Source organism: Equus quagga, chromosome 4 (genome assembly GCF_021613505.1).
Source record: "Equus quagga isolate Etosha38 chromosome 4, UCLA_HA_Equagga_1.0, whole genome shotgun sequence".
Taxonomy (NCBI): domain Eukaryota; kingdom Metazoa; phylum Chordata; class Mammalia; order Perissodactyla; family Equidae; genus Equus; species Equus quagga.
In genome coordinates, this window is record NC_060270.1 from 64027775 (window position 1) to 64046998 (window position 19224).

Here is a 19224-nt window from a genome sequence, read left to right on the forward strand (position 1 = left end):
CCCCTTCCCCAACCTCCACCTCAGCAAGAGCACTCACTACACTAGCCTGCAGCGTCCAATGAGCACCTGAACAGCAGGAACCCTATCTTCAACTTCAAATCTAGCTCAGAGAATTTGCAACACGAACAAAGCACTCGCCACCCTTCCTGTTGGGGTTAGCCCTTCTGGGGCAGCTTGCCTGCCAGATCCTGCCTGGGGCAGTTCTCCAAGGTTAGGGACCTAGAAGAGGCATGGGTGCTGTCCTGAGAATCCAGAGAACTGGCTGCATCTGGACCCCGACCCATCACCAGACCAGATGTTCAGGCAAAGCTCTTCTTCCTGTCCAGGCCTGACTGCTCTGTCAGGTGAAGGAGCTCTAGCAATCCACCCTTCCTAAACATAAAAGCTGAATGACTGGCCAGACAGTTTAAAGAAGAGAAGAAAAAGTTTATTTGTTGACCAGACCTTGTTTTCATTACAGTACCCAGAAATTCATTCTCAGTTCACTTCAGGTGCAGAGGGCTCTATGGACATTAAGAGCCCCAAAGCTTGTTTCCAAGCGAGAGGCAGCACCTGGATCTAGGCTGCATTGAATGGAGAAGGACTGAAGTAAAACAGAACAGTTATAAAGAAGGTGTTCTTGTTTTTAAGTACATAGTTTCCTTAAAAATTCAAACATTTTTCCATTATTACCAAGGATAACTGGTTGGAAAACATGGTATTTGATAATCTTTTTGTCAAATTGTTGACCTTAGGTTAATGTATTTTCTTTTATTTTGGAAAGGAATCATGCCCATTTCTCCGGAAATCTAACTGGTGACAAGTAAGGCAATGTATAAATTACAGTGGGACGAAGGCCTTAGCTCCTGCCCTAACTTGTGTCTTAGCAAATCTTCCACGTTTGGCTTCTGTGTTGCTAGGTAACTGGGAAAGTCTCAGATGGCCTCTTGCTTGCAAAATCATTACCATGGAGTTGAAACTTTATGCACTACTTCTGGGGAGAATGCAGCTTCCTGAAACCGATTTTGCGGTTTGTTTTTATAAATTATCAGTACTCAGTGAGACCCTAAGGGGGAGAGAGCCTCTACTCGGTGCATTGAAGTGTCGTTTCTGTATTAAATTGAGAAATCAAAGACCAAATAATGAAAGAGAAATTGATATCCTCCAGATACTTTGAAATATCAGTAACGACCCGAGTTAATGAAGTCTACTTTGCTTGAATTCAATCAGGTAATTACCAAAGTCCTGATTAAGATCTTTCCTCACTACATCAAGGCAGGGAAAACATGAGCTTAAATAAAAAATGTTATCCCACCCAACTAGACACATGACAGCTATATTTAAGTTGATTTACCATCCCACAAAAGTGTCCCCATAAAATCAAATACTTAAAAAACCTGATTATTAAAATTACACAATGGAATATATATTAAATAATTCTGCACACAATGCACCCTCCATTTGTTGTTACCAAGACAAAGTTTCTGTTAGGTGGCTTTACCAAAACATTTACATTTCCATGAAATTTGATACCATAGTAATAGTATTTTATTCAGAAAATGCAGTAGATATTTCCTGTAACTCTTAAGTTGAATTATTTCTTTTAATCATTCATGGCAATTTTAGGAAAGGACTGCTTTCAAGTACCCAAATTGACTCACACAGGAGATGTGGGGGAAGCGGAATCATTTACACTCACTGCCATGAGGGTGGTGTCTGACCTCTTCCAATTATGGTGCCAGTAAAGGATAAATCCCAGCAAAAGGAAACTGGGATTCCTTTGCTCCCTATCGCCTGGGCCAGTCCCTCTCTTCTGAAAACTGCACTGCCACCTCTAGCTTTCAGCCCTTCACTCAGGGACTCTCGGTCCTGCAACCAGATAAAAGTTGTTCATTCACGCAGTTCATAATATGAGGACTTAAGGACAGCAGAGTAAATTAAGCTCCATTCTTGGAAACTATTTCTTAATAGATGTACAATCTTTGCTCTTCCAACAGCTGAGCTCACCCCACACGTGGGCCCTCCAGGATGCACATGCACTTGACAGGCAGCGAACATCTGCATGTTTCCATTGGAAATGCGGCGTCTGACAGTCGGCACATCCTTCTCAGTGCGGTGAGTATTGAGGACAATTTTAAAACAAAACACAGGCATGCTCCACACGCCCAGCAGCAGGCTCTGTGCTTGGGTTTTGAGCTCAATCAAATACCACTGTCCACAGAACACAACAACTTACACTGTGGCATGTCATTCTGACATGTCACATTATTTCATATCACTCTGGCACTGTTTCAGAAAGAAAATTTTCCAGTAGGGCATATTGAGAGAAAAAATCCATTACACGGTTAAAAACAACTCACTGTGAAGTTTCCAGAAGCTTGAACATTTCATGCAACTAATTCTTATTCCTTGGAAAAAACTCTCTCCTACCTATCTTTTCAGTCACAATCTGCTCTCACACAGTGGAGGCAAAAGACAGTGCTAACCAAGACCAGATTTTTGCGGAAACAGCATTCCCTCGGGCACCAGAGGCTCACGGTGAAAGGTGCTTGCGTCTCATGAACCACAGTCACTGGCAGGAGAGGCGGGCTCTAGGCCACTTCAGGAGCAAGCTGGGCCTTGCATATTTAGATTCAATATTAATAAGACTGATGTTTAGGGTGGGACGAACAAGGGGAAATGAGGATAAACACTACACAGAGAAGAGGTTTCACACTGCACTTTCTCATATGGAATATGCCTAAGAGACCTGATGGAAAGACACAGAGGAAGTGGCTTGTTCCATGTCCCAAGGAACCAGCATTTTAAAAGCATATCCCATGACTTTAGTATTTCCTGCTCAACCTCTCAGAGAATAAACTAGAAAAATGCACCACTCTGCCTGCAGCTGCAGACAGCAAACACGGGTCTCTCAGCAGTCTCCGTGAACCCTCAGAGGAAGCCGAACCACTCTTTTTACTGCCACTGATCCACCCCTGCCGCTGCTCTGAGCAGGGGACTCCTGCTACAGCCTTTGTCAACAGCAATGACTCGGAGGGATCTTCCAGTCTTGGATCAATTTTCTAAAAATCTTTTGGGCTGCCCCCTTCCCCAATTTTTAACGGAATTATAAAAACAAACGCAAAAGCTCCTTCCGAATGCCTGAGAGACTCCTGAGCAAACCTGTGCAGGTGGATACAGCAAAAATAAATTACTTGATATTTGTTAAGACTTTGATTTTTTAAGAGACTGCAAGTCAATACATGACCTGGCTGAGAAGAGTCAGGACTTAGCTCTCCATTTGCGCCCCCTCCTCCTATTTTTAAAAAGCAGGCAAAACATGAGAGACAAAAGCTGCTTGCAGGGGGAGGGACGGACCAGGAGTGGCACACCCACGAGGCCAGCAGGACTCTGGAAGCCTCCTGTGGGGGCCTCCCAGCACGGCCCACTCACCAGCAAAGGCTGCTCTGGAAGGGCCGTGCTGGGCTGCCGAAGGAAGGACACAAAAAGCAACGCTGCTTCCAGATCAACTACGTGAAGTCAGAATGGGCAGAGTGCTGGCAGTTTCTGCAACCCACAGCCTTAAACTAAAAGCAATACGCAAGGGTGTACAGAAAAACAGGACTCACACAGCCAAATCTCTCCTGGTCTCAGACCTGGGGGCCTTTTGCGGAGAAAAGTCAAAGCCAACTGCCCTGGTCTGAGGGAGAAACATCCTCCAGAGGAGAGGGGGAAGGGCGTGTGCCTGTCCTGAGGGAGCCCAGAGCCCCAGCACGGCTCCCAGAGACTCGCTATGGCTGTATCCAGTAAGGAAGTCAGTAAGAGACAGTATCCTTAGAAAGCGGGAAGAAAAAGCAAAGACTTTCACAAATACAAAAATTGTTTATAAAACAATTAGCTAAAAAGTTCACCGGGGTTGGTGGGGAATAAGAATAACGTTTTCATTTCAAATTAGTCACAATGGTACTGATGGTTTATAAAAGAGAACAGCCAATTTCTGGTCTTCCTCACCTCCCCACAACCCCCGGAGCCTGCTTCTCCTGATATTTTCCCTACCCCCACCCCCACCCACCCCCAGCCTGTCCCAAAATTAATTTGCCCTGCGCCAACCCTGAAGACACATGATTGCTGGTTGGGTTTCAATTCAATAATGACCCTGATGTCGGGAAAGAGAAGGCCGGAAGGGCACAGGAGCACACTGGCATAAACCTCGAGCCGTGTGGACCTCGGACAAAACTTCTGCCGATGCGGCTCCAGACGGGACCTGCCCCACAGCGCAGGCTGCAGACTGGGCTCCACTGCAGGGAAACTGAGGTAAGGAAGGACACGGCGGCCCTGGCTGGTTGGCTTCCTGTGACAGTGCGGCACACTTGTGCTCTTGGTGGCACACCCCAGCACTTGTTTCCGTCCAATTCCCTTCACCATTCTCCCCTCTGGTTAGAAGACTGCCCCCCACAGAGTTCCAAAGCATCAGCCCTTGTCTTCCTCTGAGGGACAAATCCAAGAGAGCCTTGACTCCAAAGATCCAGAGCCCACCGACGTGCAGAAGTCAAAATCAACGCTCAGAATCAAAAGGCGTGGCACACCTGCCTGGCCAGTTCATCAGCAGTTGTATAGACAGATCAGAAAAAACTAGCATTTAATATAAAAAGTGTTTTTCAAATGGTGTAATTTCCTATCGTCCTCTGGAGATCATAATTCTTCACGTTTCTGAGGTCCTATAGAAAAGGAGAACAATGAAAAATAAAATGAATTATCCTCCAGTTATACAAATACAGACTGGGCATTTTCTGGTACTGTAACCTATTATTTGTGCACCCACCTCTATTTTCTCTCTTACAATTTTTAGGAGCTTCGGTTTGATATGTTTCTATTCTATTTTGAAAGCAAAAACGAAATAAAGAAGAAATTTTTATTTTCAAAACCACAAACTACCTGCACATCCCTACTCCATCTGCATCATTTTCACAGGCACAATACGTACTCTAAGGAAAAATGCACACATTTTTAGTCAAGATGCTTCGTTTCTCACTTAATAACATATAAACATTTTCCTATGGAGCAGTGTAGCTCATTTACTATTCTCTAGTCTTGGATGTTTAAGCTGTTTTTAATGCTTTGATTTATAAATAATAGCAAAAGAAATTTCTCTATGTAGATAACTTTTTTGTTGTGTTGAATTAATTCTTTAAGGTAAATTCTCAAGGGAGGAATTATTGAGGGCACAAATATTTTAATGGCTCCCAATGCCTGATTTACTGCTTTTTAACAAGGAATATTCTAATACAAAAGGCTTCAGCAAGGCAGATCCAGAGCAGTCCCCTCACCATCTCCCCCACAAATGGCAGTAGCAACGTTTATTTTTCCTATGTCATATATATTGATGAGAGTCCTTCGAGTTGATTACCGTTTCCTCGAATTCATTTATCATCTGCCTTTTCCTCTTATGGGAACAGTATGTCTACACTCTGCCCATTTATCTATGGAAGTTCTTGAGGATGTGCTCATCAATGTGAATTACTTCTACGGTAAATATCCAGCCTCTAGCTGTGACGTTTCATATCATGGTATAGCCTTCAGGATGTTTAGCTGAGTCACTCAAGATCTATGTTCTGTAACTGCTTTTTTAGAATTGGTTTTGAGCTGAATAAATGGTAAAAGGCAGAGTCCATCTCATTAATAGTTTACAAAAGGTCATTTTCCTATTCTAATGACCATGTTCAACTGGCCACCTCTCCTTCACAGGACAGGAAAACCATCAGATGAAGACTTTGTATTTAAATCCAAACACTCCACCCCACCCCGATGTGCTTGATGGAAAGAGTATGTTTTTCCCAATCAACATGGACTTTGTCTTGACCCTAAATGTGTTCATTCACTAGTGCCCGGACAGAGTTAACGAAAAACCAAGGAATCTGACAAGAGATCCCCCAAACAATGTCAGGTTTCACTTATGTATCACAAAACTCATGAACCTAAACAATAATAATCACAATTAAAACCAAAAAAAAATAAAAAATAAAAACCACCCCCGAAAAAAAGATCAGCAATTGCATTAATAAATACTATCTAGGGGGCTGGCCTGGTGGTGAAGTCTGCATGCTCTTTCAGCAGACCAGCATTCATGGGTTTGGATCCCAGGCACAGACCCACAGCACTCATCAGCCATGCTGTGGCGGCGTCCCATATACAACATAGAGGAAAATGGGCACAGATGTCAGCTCAGGGACAACCTTCTTCAGCAAAGATCAAATAAATAAATGCTGTTTAGAAGGCCAACTGAAAAAGGAAAGTGAGAAATAAACAGTGGCTGAGGTCAGGATGGAAGGACTGATAAGTGATTCTTCTTTCCCTTTTATGCATTATCCTGTCATTTTGCAACAAACAGAGATGAGGAACGGGAAGAAGAACTGACCGAAAGGCAGGTGTCTGCACTCACCCTCGCGGCTGGGCTCTGGTACCGTCTTCTCCTTATGCAGTGCTCCCGTCTCCTTCTCCTTCTGGAAGCGCATCTGCAGCTGCTTGATCTCCTGGTCGTAGTCCTGCCACTCGGGGACAATTCGAACAGCTGCTTCCAGCTTGGGCTCTTTGGTCATTGGATTATTACACTGTGAAAACCAAAATAACATACTTTAGCTGAGCTGAAGAAAGGGTCCATTATACAGAATTCAAAGGTGTTTCTGCACTTGGGTTACAAGTCCTAACTGGACAAAAAGAACAACACTAAGGAACCAAATGACAGATTAGCAGAAGGAACATGGTTAAAGAAGTTGCAGGGAGCTACTGGAAAGCAGGACAGAGAGTCCACTTGGGAAAGGCACAGAGATGAGCTGGAAGACAAGGAGTGCTGCAGTGGATGAGAACAGCCCCAGCAGACGCTAGACGGTCTGGCTTCCTGCTGTAGCTGAGAAGAGATCTGCTGGAGTTACTGTCAGATGTTCTGCAGGCCCCATGCTGCACGACTGCAGAGAAAGCCCGAATGAGAATCTGTGCACCGATGACCAACCAGTCACACAGCACACTGGACACGAGGCAGGAAAGAACCACAGATGGCTTACCAGGTCAATTGTTTTTGCCCTTTTCTTAGAGGCATCATCACACCATGTTTCACACCAAAGCCATTCTTGAGGGAGTGATTTAATTGGCACTTGATGGATCATGTTATTGGGCAAATCCTGTTTGATAAAGAAAATAAAACACAACAATCAAAAGTTCTGGAGGAAATTTAAATAAACACGAAGCAAATTAGTGATGTTCACCGCATATTACATATCACACGCCAATCTCAAATTCTTAGATCTGAAAAGGTCTTTGCCAAAAGCCTTATTAGAGAAGCTAAAATACATATTTATGGTGTTCTTACAAACCACAAAGTTTAGAGGAACCATAAAACATCTAGGAATAATAGGCACCTGAAAAACTTTAGCTTAAAACTCACAAATAGCTTGCACTTGGACTTCCCTCATGAAGGCAAATCTAAGAAAAATACCTTTTCAAAGGCAAGCTAAGCATAGAGTGTGCTTCTTATACTTTACAGTTTTGCGTAAAGTACGCTCTGAATCTCCCTTGTCCACTGAGGCTTGATCCCAAGTAATGAAGCCCACATGTTTTCTAGCCAACTGCAATCTACGCCTTGAAGTTTTTTTCTCAGGAAAACTTTTGAGTTTCACACAATAAAATGTTCCATTGTCCTAAGACACAAACAACCAGTATGATGTAGCAATTCCACTTCTGGGTATGTACATAAAAGAACTGAGAGAAGGATCTCAAACAGATACTTGCACACCAATGTTCATAGAGGCACTGCTCACAATACTCAAAAGATGGGAATAAGCCAAATGTCCATCAAGAGATGAATGGATAAACAAAATATGGTATATACATACAATGGAATAATGGAATATAATTCGATTTAATAGGAAGGAAATCCTGATACATACTGTAACTTGGATGAACCCTGAAAACATTATGCTAAGTGAAATAAGCCAGACACAAAAGGAAAAATACTGCATGGTTCTAAAAGTAACTAGAATAGGTAAACTCATACAGACAGAAAATAGTATAAAGGTTAACAATGGCTAGGGGAGGAGAGAAGGGGAAGTTATTGTTTAATGAGTAAAGAGTTTCACTTTGAAATGATGAAAAAGTTCTGGAGATAAACAGTTGCACAACATTGTGAATATACTTAATGCCATTGAACTGGACACTTAAAAGTGGTTAAAGTGGTGAATTTTATGTTATGTATATTTTATCACAATAAAAAATAACAATAAAGATAAAATAAAGACACTTTCAGACAACAAAAACTGAAAATTTGTTCCCAGTGATCTCATTAAGGAAAACTAAAGGATATTCTTCAGGCAGAAGGAAACTGATCCTCTATGGAAGCCCAGAAATACAGGAAAGAATGCAGAGTAACTGAAAGGGTAACTACGTCAGAAAATCTAAATCTAAACAGATACCGACTGTATTACACAAGAATAATATCTTCTTCTGGGATTAAAATAGAGAGAGATCTAAAATACACGGCAACAAGGCATTTAGGTTGAGGACAAATGCAGTTAACAAGTTCTATGGCAGTGCTACCAGAATGTGGTATGCAGACTTGCAGCAAAGAGGTTATTGGGAATGCAGATTCTTAGGCCCAACTGTATACCTACTAACTCAGGCTGTGGGGATGGGGCCCAGGAACTAATGCTTTAGTAAGTTCTCCAGGTGTTCTTTCATGTATGCCCAAATTTGAGAAGCACTGTTCTGATGTTTTTGCACTGTCTGGTAGGTGGGTAAAATATACTGATTAATAGTAGCCTTCGCAAAGTAAGAAATTCATACTGTAATCTCTGCAATGATCATTAAAAGAACTGTGAAAAAGTATATAGTTTAAGCTAATAGAGAGAAAATGGAATTATAAAAAACTGGATCTGAAAGAAACTGACTAAGGAGAAAAAAAAGAAACAAAGAACACAGGGAATAAAAAGAGGAATTCTGTAGAAAAGCTAAGCTCACTAGTGATTACATTAACCACAAATGGACCAATGTTCTAATTAAATGACTGTCACACCAAATGAAAAAACAAACAGATATAAGCCATTTATAAGAAACAGAAGTAAAACATAACGACAGAGAAAGACTGAAATATAGAAGGATACAAGAAATATACCATGTAACAATTGAAAGGAACACTGGCGTATTTGCACTAAGATAAGATGAAGCACACTTTAAGGCCCAAAAAGAAAGTAAAAATACATTACCAGATATAGTAAAAGGTTAATTTGTCAGAAATATATAGAATTTCTAAGGTTTTTTTGGTCATTTAATGATAACAGTCTCAAAATACATAAAGCAAAACTTGACAAAACCAAAGACAGGAAAGATTTCACAACATGGAAAGAAAGATTTTAAACACAATACTCTAACTAACAGAAAAAATAGACAAGAAACACATAAGAACACATTGCTAAATTTGACCTAATAGACATACGTAGAAAAATATTACATGTAACATCTGCCAAATATAAAACCAGATAAAATGTTTACCAAAACTAATCATATTTGGGTCAAAAAATAAATCTCAACAAACTTCAAATACCTGAAATCGCACAGAAGACATTCTCAGACCACAGAACTACTAAACCTAGAAATAACAAAAAATGTAACTGGAAAATCCCCATGTATTTGGAATCACTTGGAAATAACTTATGAGTCAACAAAAAAATCACAATGGAAACTAGAAATATATTGAACCAAAGGGTAAGGAAAATGCTACACATAAAACATGTGGAATGTAGACAAAATCTTCCTGAATTTGATAATTTTAAATGCATATGTTAGAAAAGACTAAAAATCATGAACTAAATGCCTATCTCAAGAAATTACAAAAATATCAACAAATTAAATTTAAAAAGTGAAAGGTAAGAAATAAAAAACATAAGTTGGTAAAATAGAAAAGAAACACACATAGACAGTACAAAAAAATGCTAAAAGCTGCTTCTTTGAAAAGACTAATAAAACTGATTAATTCCTGGTGAGCTGAACAATGGAAAAAAGAGAAAGCACAAATACACACTGTCAGGAATTCAAATTAACGAAGAAGAGAGAGAGAGAAGACACCACTACAGGTCCTACCATGGACTTTAAAAAGATAACTGGTGTGATGAAAACACTCCAGCTCTGGATATACATTTCTCAATAACATCTAAACATATCACAGTATATAAAGTATATCTTCAAACTGAAAAGAAAATGAAAGGATAACACAATGATAATACGTTAGGAAATTTAGATACAACTGAACAAAACTATTGATAAAAGAAGTTACAGAAAATGTCAACAGTCCCACAACTATTAAAGAAATTGGAGTCATAATTTAAATGCAAAGAAAACATTGTGTGACATCATGAGCGAATTCAACCAAACATTTAAGAAAGAAAGAAGGTCCATCTTACACAAACCAATTACAGGTAAATGAAAAAGAACAAAACCAAACTCATTTTATTAAGTCAACACAGCCTTGATGTCAAAACCTGACAGGCATATTACAAGACAATGTCACACAAAAACATAAATGCAGAATTCTTAAATACTAGCACAAAGAATCCAGGAATACATAAAAAAGGATAATAAATCATGACCAAGTTGGGATATATTACATGGTGCAATTCAGAAATTATATTTAGATACATAATTAAATTTACAGAATAAAAGAGAAAAACCGTATCTCAGCAGATGTAAAAAATGTATAAAATTTAACACAAAAGATTTTTTTTAAAGTAGCAAACAAGGAATAAAATGAACTTCTTTAATCTGAATGAGGTATGTACAAAACATCTACAGCAAACATCACACTTAGTGGTGAAATGTTGAAAACCTTCCTTTGAATCAAGAATGTCTACTATCAACATTTCTTTTCAACAATATGGAACGCCTAGCAAGTAGACAAAGCAAGAAACAGATGTAAAAATGTAAAATTGGAAAAGAAGTAAAATTGTTTTTATTTGTAGATGATATGATGATGTATATAGAAAATCCAACAGTGTACATAGATTAGCAAGGTAGCTGAGTACAACAATGAACAAAATTAATTGCAATGCTAGTGGCTGGGGAAGCGCAGTTGAAAGAAAGCAACCCTCCCCCTGCCCAGTGCTCCAGATCTGCCATCAGTCAGAGCACTGCACAGTGAGAAAAGGAGTCAGCGGGTGGAGTTACGGAGGCCCTGACTGTGCTGGGCCCAGAATACACAGTGCCTGATCCCCACCCAGTGGTGGCAGGTGGAAGCTGCAACCAGATAATAACACTATGAGGAGGCAAAAATCCAGACTATAAAGCAGTATGAAAAAGTAAACTAAATCTCCAGACCAGAAGGAAAGTGAGAAGTATCCAGAAACCAATCCTGAAAAAAAGAAATTCATAACCTAAATGACAAAGAATTCAAAATGGACATCATAAAGAAACTCAGCGAGTTACTAGAAAACACAGAAAGACAAATCAACAAATTCAGGAGCTTCTTCACAAAAGAGACTGAAACTATAAAGAAAAACCAATCAGAATTGTTGGAGATGAAAAACACAGTGGGCAAGATAAAGAAAATTCTGGATTCCCTAAACAACAGAGCTGACATTATGGAGGCCAGAATTAGCAACTTAGAGGACAGTAATATAGACCTGATTCAGACAGAGAAGAGAGAACTAAGACTCAAAAGAAATGAAGAAACTCTCAGAGAAATATCTGAATCAATTAGGAAATGCAACATACAGATTACAGGTATTTCAGAGGGGGGAAGAGAAGGAGAACGGAGCAGAAAGTTTGTTCAAAGAAATAATAGCTGAGAACTTCCAAAACCTGGGTAAAGAGCTGGAAATACAAGTGAATGAGGCCAGCAGTTCTCCTAATTATATCAATGTAAAAGGACCTTCTCCAAAGCATACAGTAGTAAAGGTGGCAAAAGTCAATGACAAAGAAAAAATACTAAGGGCAGCAAGGCGGAAAAAAATAACCTAAGGAACCCCTAATGGGCTTTCAGATTTCTCAGCAGAAACCTTACAGGCTAGGAGAGAGTGGAATGATATATTCAAAATCCTGAAAGACAAAAACTTTCAGCCAAGAATACTCTATCTGGCAAAGATATCCTTCAGATATAACGGAGAAATAAAAACTTTCCCAGATAAACAAAAGCTAAAGGAGTTGATTGCCACAAGATCCCCCCCAAAAGAAATCCTCAAGAAGGCCCTTATAACTTGAAAAAAAAAAAAGGAAATAGGAAAAGGGCTACCAAGCCCTGAGCAAGGAGATGAATAGGTAGGCAATAGTCAGAAAATGGTGGTTCTCTATCAGATCAGGTTAGTAAACACTTAACTTTAACATTAAGGATAAAGAGAAGGAAAACACCAAAATAAAAATAATCACTTTAATGATAAACTCACAACACAAGATGGAATAAGATATGATAAATAACTTAGAAGGGAAGAGGAAAGGGACGGAATTGGCATAGTCTAAGGAAATAAGAGGCTATCAGAAAATGGACTATCGCATCTGTCAGGTTTTTTATACAAACCTAATGGTAACCAGTAAACAAATAATTAGAACAGGGACATATAGGATAAACAAGGAGAAAATGAACCATCATAAAAAAACTACCTAATCAAATTGGTAGTCCAAATCAACAGTATGAGAAGCAAAGGAAATGCAGAAGAACCAGAAAACAGGCAACGAGATGGCAGCAGTTAGCACTCATATACCAATAATCACTCTGAATGTAATTGGATTGAATTCTCCAATCAAAAGACACAGAGTGGCAGGATGGATTAAAACTCAAGATCCAAAAATACGCTGCCTCCAAGAAACACATCTCAGCTCCAAAGACAAACACAGGCTTAGAGTGAAGGGATGGATGACAATACTCCAAGCTAATGGGAAACAAAAGAAAGCAGGTGTTGCCATACTTATAACAGACCAAGTAGACTTCAAGATAAAACAGGTAAAGAGAGACATAGAGGGGTAGTATATAATGGTAAATGGGACACTCCACCAAAGCCATTACACTTATAAACATATATGTACCCAACACAGGAGCACCAAAGTATATAAAGCAACTATTAAACCTAAAAGGAGATATTAACAACACACTAATAGTAGGGGACCTCAATATTCCAATCACATCAATGGATCAATCAACCAGACAGAAAATCAACAAACAGTGGAATTAAATGAAAAATTAGACCAGATGGACTGAATAGATATATATATAACACTCAATCCAAAAACAGCAGAATATACGTTCTTCTCAAGTGCACATGGAACATTCTCAAGGACAGACCATATGTTGGGAAACAAGGCAAGCCTCAACAAATTTAAGAAGATAGAAATTATATCTAGTATCTTTTCCAACCATAACACAATGAAACTAGAAATTAACTACAAGAAAAAAGCTGGGAAAGGAACAAAAATGTGGAGACTAACAACATGCTACTGAACAACCAACAGATCATCGAAGAAACAAAAGGAGAAATCAAAACATATCTGGAGACAAATGAGAACGAAAATACATCACACTAACTCATATGGGATGCAGCAAAACTGGTCCTAAGAGGGAAATTTATAGCAATACAGGCCCATGTTAACAAACAAGAAAAAGCTCAAATAAGCAATCTTAAACTACACCTAACAGAATTAGAAAAAGAAAAAATAAAGCCCAAACTCAGCAGGAGGGAAATAATAAAAATTAAAGCAGAAATAAATGAAATTGAAACAAAAAAAGAATGTAGAAAGAATCAAGGAGCTTGTTCTTTGAGAAGACAAAAAAAAATTGACAAACTCTTAGCCAGACTAAGAGAAAAAGAGAGAAGGCTCGGATAAATAAAATCAGAAATGAAAGAGGAGAAATTACAACAAATACCACAGAAATAAAAGACTAAGAGAATATTATGAAAAAACTATATGCCAACAAACTGGACAATCTAGAAGAAACAGATAAATTCCTGACTCTTACAACCTCCCAAAAGTGAATCAAGAATAAATAGAGAATCTGAATAGATCAATTACAAGTAAAGAGATTGAAACAGTAATCAAAAACCTCTAAAAACTCAAAGTCCAGGACCAGACAGCTTCTCTGGAGAATTCTACCAATCATTCAAAGAAGATTTATTACCTATCCTTCTCAAACTATTCCAAAAAATTGAGGAAGACAGAAAAATTCCTAACACAAAATTGAGGAAGACAGAAAAATTCCTAACACATTCTACAAGGCCAACATCACCCTGATACCAAAGTCAGACAAGGACAACACAAAGAAGGAAAATTACAGGCCAATATAGCTCATGAAAATAAATGCAAAAATCCTCAACAAAATATTGGCAAACCAAATACAGCAACACATCAGAGATCATACACCATGACCTAGTGAAGGTAATACCAGGGACACAGGGATGGCTCAACATCCGAAAATCAATCAATGTGATATACCACATTAATAAAATGAGGGGAAAAAAACCACATGATTATCTCAATAGACACAGAGAAAGCATTTGACAAGATCCAACAACCATTTGATAAAAACTCTCAATAAAATGGGTATAGAAGGAAAGTACCTCACCACGATAAAGGCCATATGTAACAAACCCACAACCAACATCATACTCAATGGTGAAAAACTGAAAGCCATCCTTCTGAGAAGAGGAACAAGACAAGGGTGCCCACTCTCATCACTCTTATTCAACACAGTACTGGAGGTTTTGGCCAGAGCAATTAGGAAAGAAAAAGAAATAAAAAGAATCCAAATAGGCAATGAAGAAGTGAAACTCTTGCTGTTTGCAGAAGACATGATTTTATATATAGAAAACCTTCAAGAATCAATCAGAAAACGATTAGAAATAATCAACAACTACAGCAAAGTTGCAGGGTACAAAGTCAACTTACAAAAAAATCAGTGGCATTTCTATACTCTAATAACGAACTAACAGAAAGAGAACTCAAGAATACAACCCCATTTACAATTGTAACACAAAGAATAAAACATCTAGGAATAAATTTAAACAAGGAGGTGAAAGACCTATACAAGGAAAACTATAAGACATTACGGAAAGAAATTGATAATGACATAAAAAAATGAAGGGCTGGCCCCGTGGCTGAGTGGTTAAGTTTGGACACTCCGCTGCAGGCAGCCCAGTGCTTCGTCAGTTCAAATCCTGGACGCGAACATGGCACTGCTCATCAAACCATGCTGAGGTGCCATCTGACATGCCACAACTAGAAGGACCCACAACTAAGAATATACAACTATGTACCGGGGGGTTTGGGGGAGAAAAAGGAAAAAAATAAAATCTTAAAAATAAAAAAAGGAAAAATATTCCATGTACACACATTGGAAGAATAAACAAAGTTAAAATGTGCATACTACCTAAAGCAATCTACAGATTCAGTGCAATCCCAATCAGAATCCCCATGACATTCTTCACTGAAATAGAACAAAGAATCTTAAAATTCATATGGGGCAACAAAAGACCTCAAACAGCTAAAGCAATCCTGAGAAACAAGAACAAAGCTGGTGGCATCACAATCCCTGACTTCAAAATATACAAGGAAGTTATAGCAATCAAAACAGCTGGTACTGGCACAAAAACAGACACATAGATCAATGGAACAGAACTTAAAGCCCAAAAATAAAACCACACATCTATGAACAGCTAATCTTTGACAAAGGAGCCAAGAATATACAATGAAGAAAGGAGACTCTTCTATAAATGGTGCTGGGAAAACCGGACGGCCACATGCAAAGGAATGAAAGTAGACCATTATTTTTCACCATGCACAAAAATAGACTCAGAATGGACCAAAGACTTGAAGGTAAGACCTGAATCCAGAAAACTTCTGGAAGAAAATATAGGCAGTACACTCTTTGACATCAGCCTTGAAAAGATCTTTTTGAATATCGTGTCTTCTCAGACAAGGGAAACAAAAGAAAAAATAAACAAGTGGGACTCCATCAGACTAAAGAGCTTCTGGAAGGCAAGGGAAACCAGGATCAAAACAAAAAAACAACCCACCAACTTGGAGAAAATATTTGAAAATCATATATCCAACAAGGGGTTAATCTCCATAACATATAAAGAACTCACACAACTGAACTACAAAGAAACAAACAATCCAATCAAAAAGTGGGCAGAGGATATGCACAGAGATTTTTCCAAAGATATATAGATGGCCAACAGGCAAATGAAAAGATGCTCAACATCACTAATCACCAGGGAAACACAAATCAAAACTACACTTAGATATCATCTTATGCCTGTCAGAACGGCTATAATCACCAAGACAAAAAATAACAAATACTGGAGAGGTTGTGGAGCAAAGGGGAGCCTCATACACTGCTGGCGGGAATGCAAACTGGTGCAACCACTATGGAAAACAGTATGGAAATTTCTCAAAAAATTAAAAATAGAAATACCCTATGACCCAGCTATCCCACTACTGGGTATCTATCCAAAGAACTTGAGATCAGCAATTCAAAGAGGCTTATACACCCCTATGTTCAGTGCAGCATTATTCACAATAGCCAAGACAGGAAGCAACCCAAGAGACCACTGACTGATGATGGGATAAAGAAGATATGGTATATATATACAATGGAATACTACTCAGCCATAAAAAAAGACAAAATCGTCCCATTCACAACCACATGGATGGACCTTGAGGGTATTATGTTAAGTGAAATAAGCCAGACAAGGAAAGACAAACACCATATGGTTTGACTTATTTGTGGACCAAAAACAAACTTACAGACAAAGAGAACAGTTTAGTGGTTACCAGGGGGAAGGGGGTGGGGGGTGGGCACAAGGGGTGAAGGGGTATACTTATATGGTGTCTGACAAATAATAATGTACAACGGAATTTTCACAATGTTATAAACTATTATGACCACAATGAAAAAAATTAGAGAATATTAATAAAGAGATAGAAAGTATACAAAAGAATCAAATAGCAAATCTGGAGTTAAAAAATATAACTGAAATGAAAATTTACTAGAAGGATTCAACCACAGATTTCAGCAGGCAGAAAACAGAATCAGGTCAAGTGAAGATAAGTCAGTTCACATTAACTAGTCTGTGGAACAGAAAGAAAAATGAAGAAAAATAAACAATCTCAGAGACTTGTGGGACACCATCAAAAATACCAACATACACATAATGGTTGTCCCAAGAGGGGAGAGAGAAAGAAAGGGATAGCAACAGTACCTGAAGAAATAAAGAAAACTTCCCAAATTTGACGAAAAACATTAATGTACACATCCAAGAAACTCAATGAACTCTAAGTAGGATAAACTCAAAAGAGATCCACACCCAGATATACCATAAGCAAACTGTAAAAAGATAAAGAACCTTGAAACCAGCAAAAGAGATAGTGACTTGTCACAAAGGATTCTCAAGATTAACAGTTGATTTCTATCAGAAACCACAGAGACCAGAAGGTGCTTTCCAAATGAAAGCCACGTGGATGCCAGCTTACACCTACCAAATTAATAGATTGACTACAAGTATTGGCCAAAACGTGAAACAACAAGAATTCTTACACTGTTGATGGGAGTATGAATTAGAACTACTTTAGAAAACGGTTTGGAATTATCTAGTAAAGATAAAGATATACAAATCTGATGATCCAGCAATTCCACTTGTGGTTGTACACACAATTGAAATAGGTGTACATGTGCACAAAGACATGCGCATGATCAATCACAGCAGCATTATCCACGGGAGACAAAAACGGAAAACAACCCAAATGTAGAAGAGATCAACGGAATGTAGGACCACCACACACAACGCGGATGAACCTCGCAAACAAGATTGAGCAAAAGAAGTTAGACTCAAAAGAGTGCATCTTTATGATCCCACTGAGATAGGGAGGAAAAAACAGGCAAAACTAAACTATAGCGTTTAAGGATACATGGTTAATTAGTAATTCTACAAAGAAAAGCAAGGGGGTGATTACCATGAAAGTCAGGTACTTCTGTTGGAGATGAAGGGCGGCTGCTGGGATGCTAGTTATGTTCTAGTTTGTGAACTGGGTGGTGGTAAATGGGCATTGGCTTTGTGGAATTCATTGATGCATATGAATATATACATATTTGTATATTTTTATGTTGTACATTTCTCTTTACAGGTGCTATATATCACAATAAACGTTTTAAAATGTTTAAGGTAGACTTAAGCCAAACAAAATACGTGAATCTATGTATCTAAAACACTTAAACTACAATCTTACCCCTGAAAAATGTTTAGCATTAATAAACCGTCATTCAGCTAAACTTCTTTAAAAACACCATGGTTTCCCATAGGAGAAAGGGCAATTGTGATACTATATTCTCTACTGTGAGTCCTGAGTTAGTTCCTAAAGAAGAGAAACAAACTGACCCTAGCAGGCAAAGAAACAAATTTATCAGATTAGCTTGGGTACCAAATTAGAAGATACAGTAAAGATTCAAATAGGCAGCATCCTCCCTTCATCTCCCTCCTCAAACGAACATCAGACCTACAAGGCTTTTCACTACTAAGTCTTCTCTTGAGAGAAAAATATCATATACACACATACACAAAATTCCTTTCCATGAACAAGACACTGTCCCAACACAAAGGAGAGAACTGAGAGCTAAATACTACTTTGCTTTCTAACAACATTGTATACCCATCCCTGAAAGTGTTAACCAAACTTACTTGATCAAGATTTGAAAGGCTGTTAGGATCCTGACTCAGACCTTGATACTGTCCTCTGAGTCTGTCACCAGCAGCTATTTTCCTAAACTTCTTCAGATCCACGACATACAACGCACTGGAGAGAGGAGATCCATTTGTTATAACCAGGGATTATGGCAGAAAAAGCGACCCCAATGAATAAGGGAACAGGTCACTAGGCAAACATTCTGGATGCTCTTTGAAAAGCTGAGGCCTTATGGTGGAGCTCAGGGTCAGTATGTGCTAATTCAAAGATGGCTAAGGAAATTATTTTAAAACCCAGATTCTGCCACCACAAGCTCACTTTGTCACTCTTCCTTCTTTAATTGCCTTCCAAAGGAAATAACCTCTGACAAAAGAAGATTTCTAACAAATGTCAACAGATTAGGTGATAAAATCTATAGTAACTGATAAATAACTATTAGTCAAAGACATCTTGATGATGTCTTAAATGCTGCAGGGAAAAAAAAATCCCACAGCGTTAAGAGTTCTTTTGGACCAAGAACAGAGTGTAATACTGCCATCACCATAGCCCAACGTTTACCTCTGC

The 19224-nt window shown here is 38.7% G+C and overlaps 1 protein-coding gene across 2 annotated transcripts in view; it reads right to left on the reverse strand.

Annotated features, from left to right (window-relative positions):
- Positions 1-405: 405 nt before the first annotated feature.
- Positions 406-19224, reverse strand: part of UGGT1 (UDP-glucose glycoprotein glucosyltransferase 1) — a 114529-nt gene continuing 95710 nt past the window's right edge. For both annotated transcript variants that reach the window (XM_046658060.1, XM_046658059.1), the window contains 4 exons: positions 18657-18771; positions 7017-7133; positions 6398-6566; positions 406-4676 (listed from right to left, as the gene is read on the reverse strand). In XM_046658060.1, the coding sequence (XP_046514016.1) occupies positions 4651-4676; positions 6398-6566; positions 7017-7133; positions 18657-18771 (427 nt within the window). In that variant the 3' untranslated portion in view covers positions 406-4650. The remainder of the gene's footprint in view (positions 4677-6397; positions 6567-7016; positions 7134-18656; positions 18772-19224) is intronic.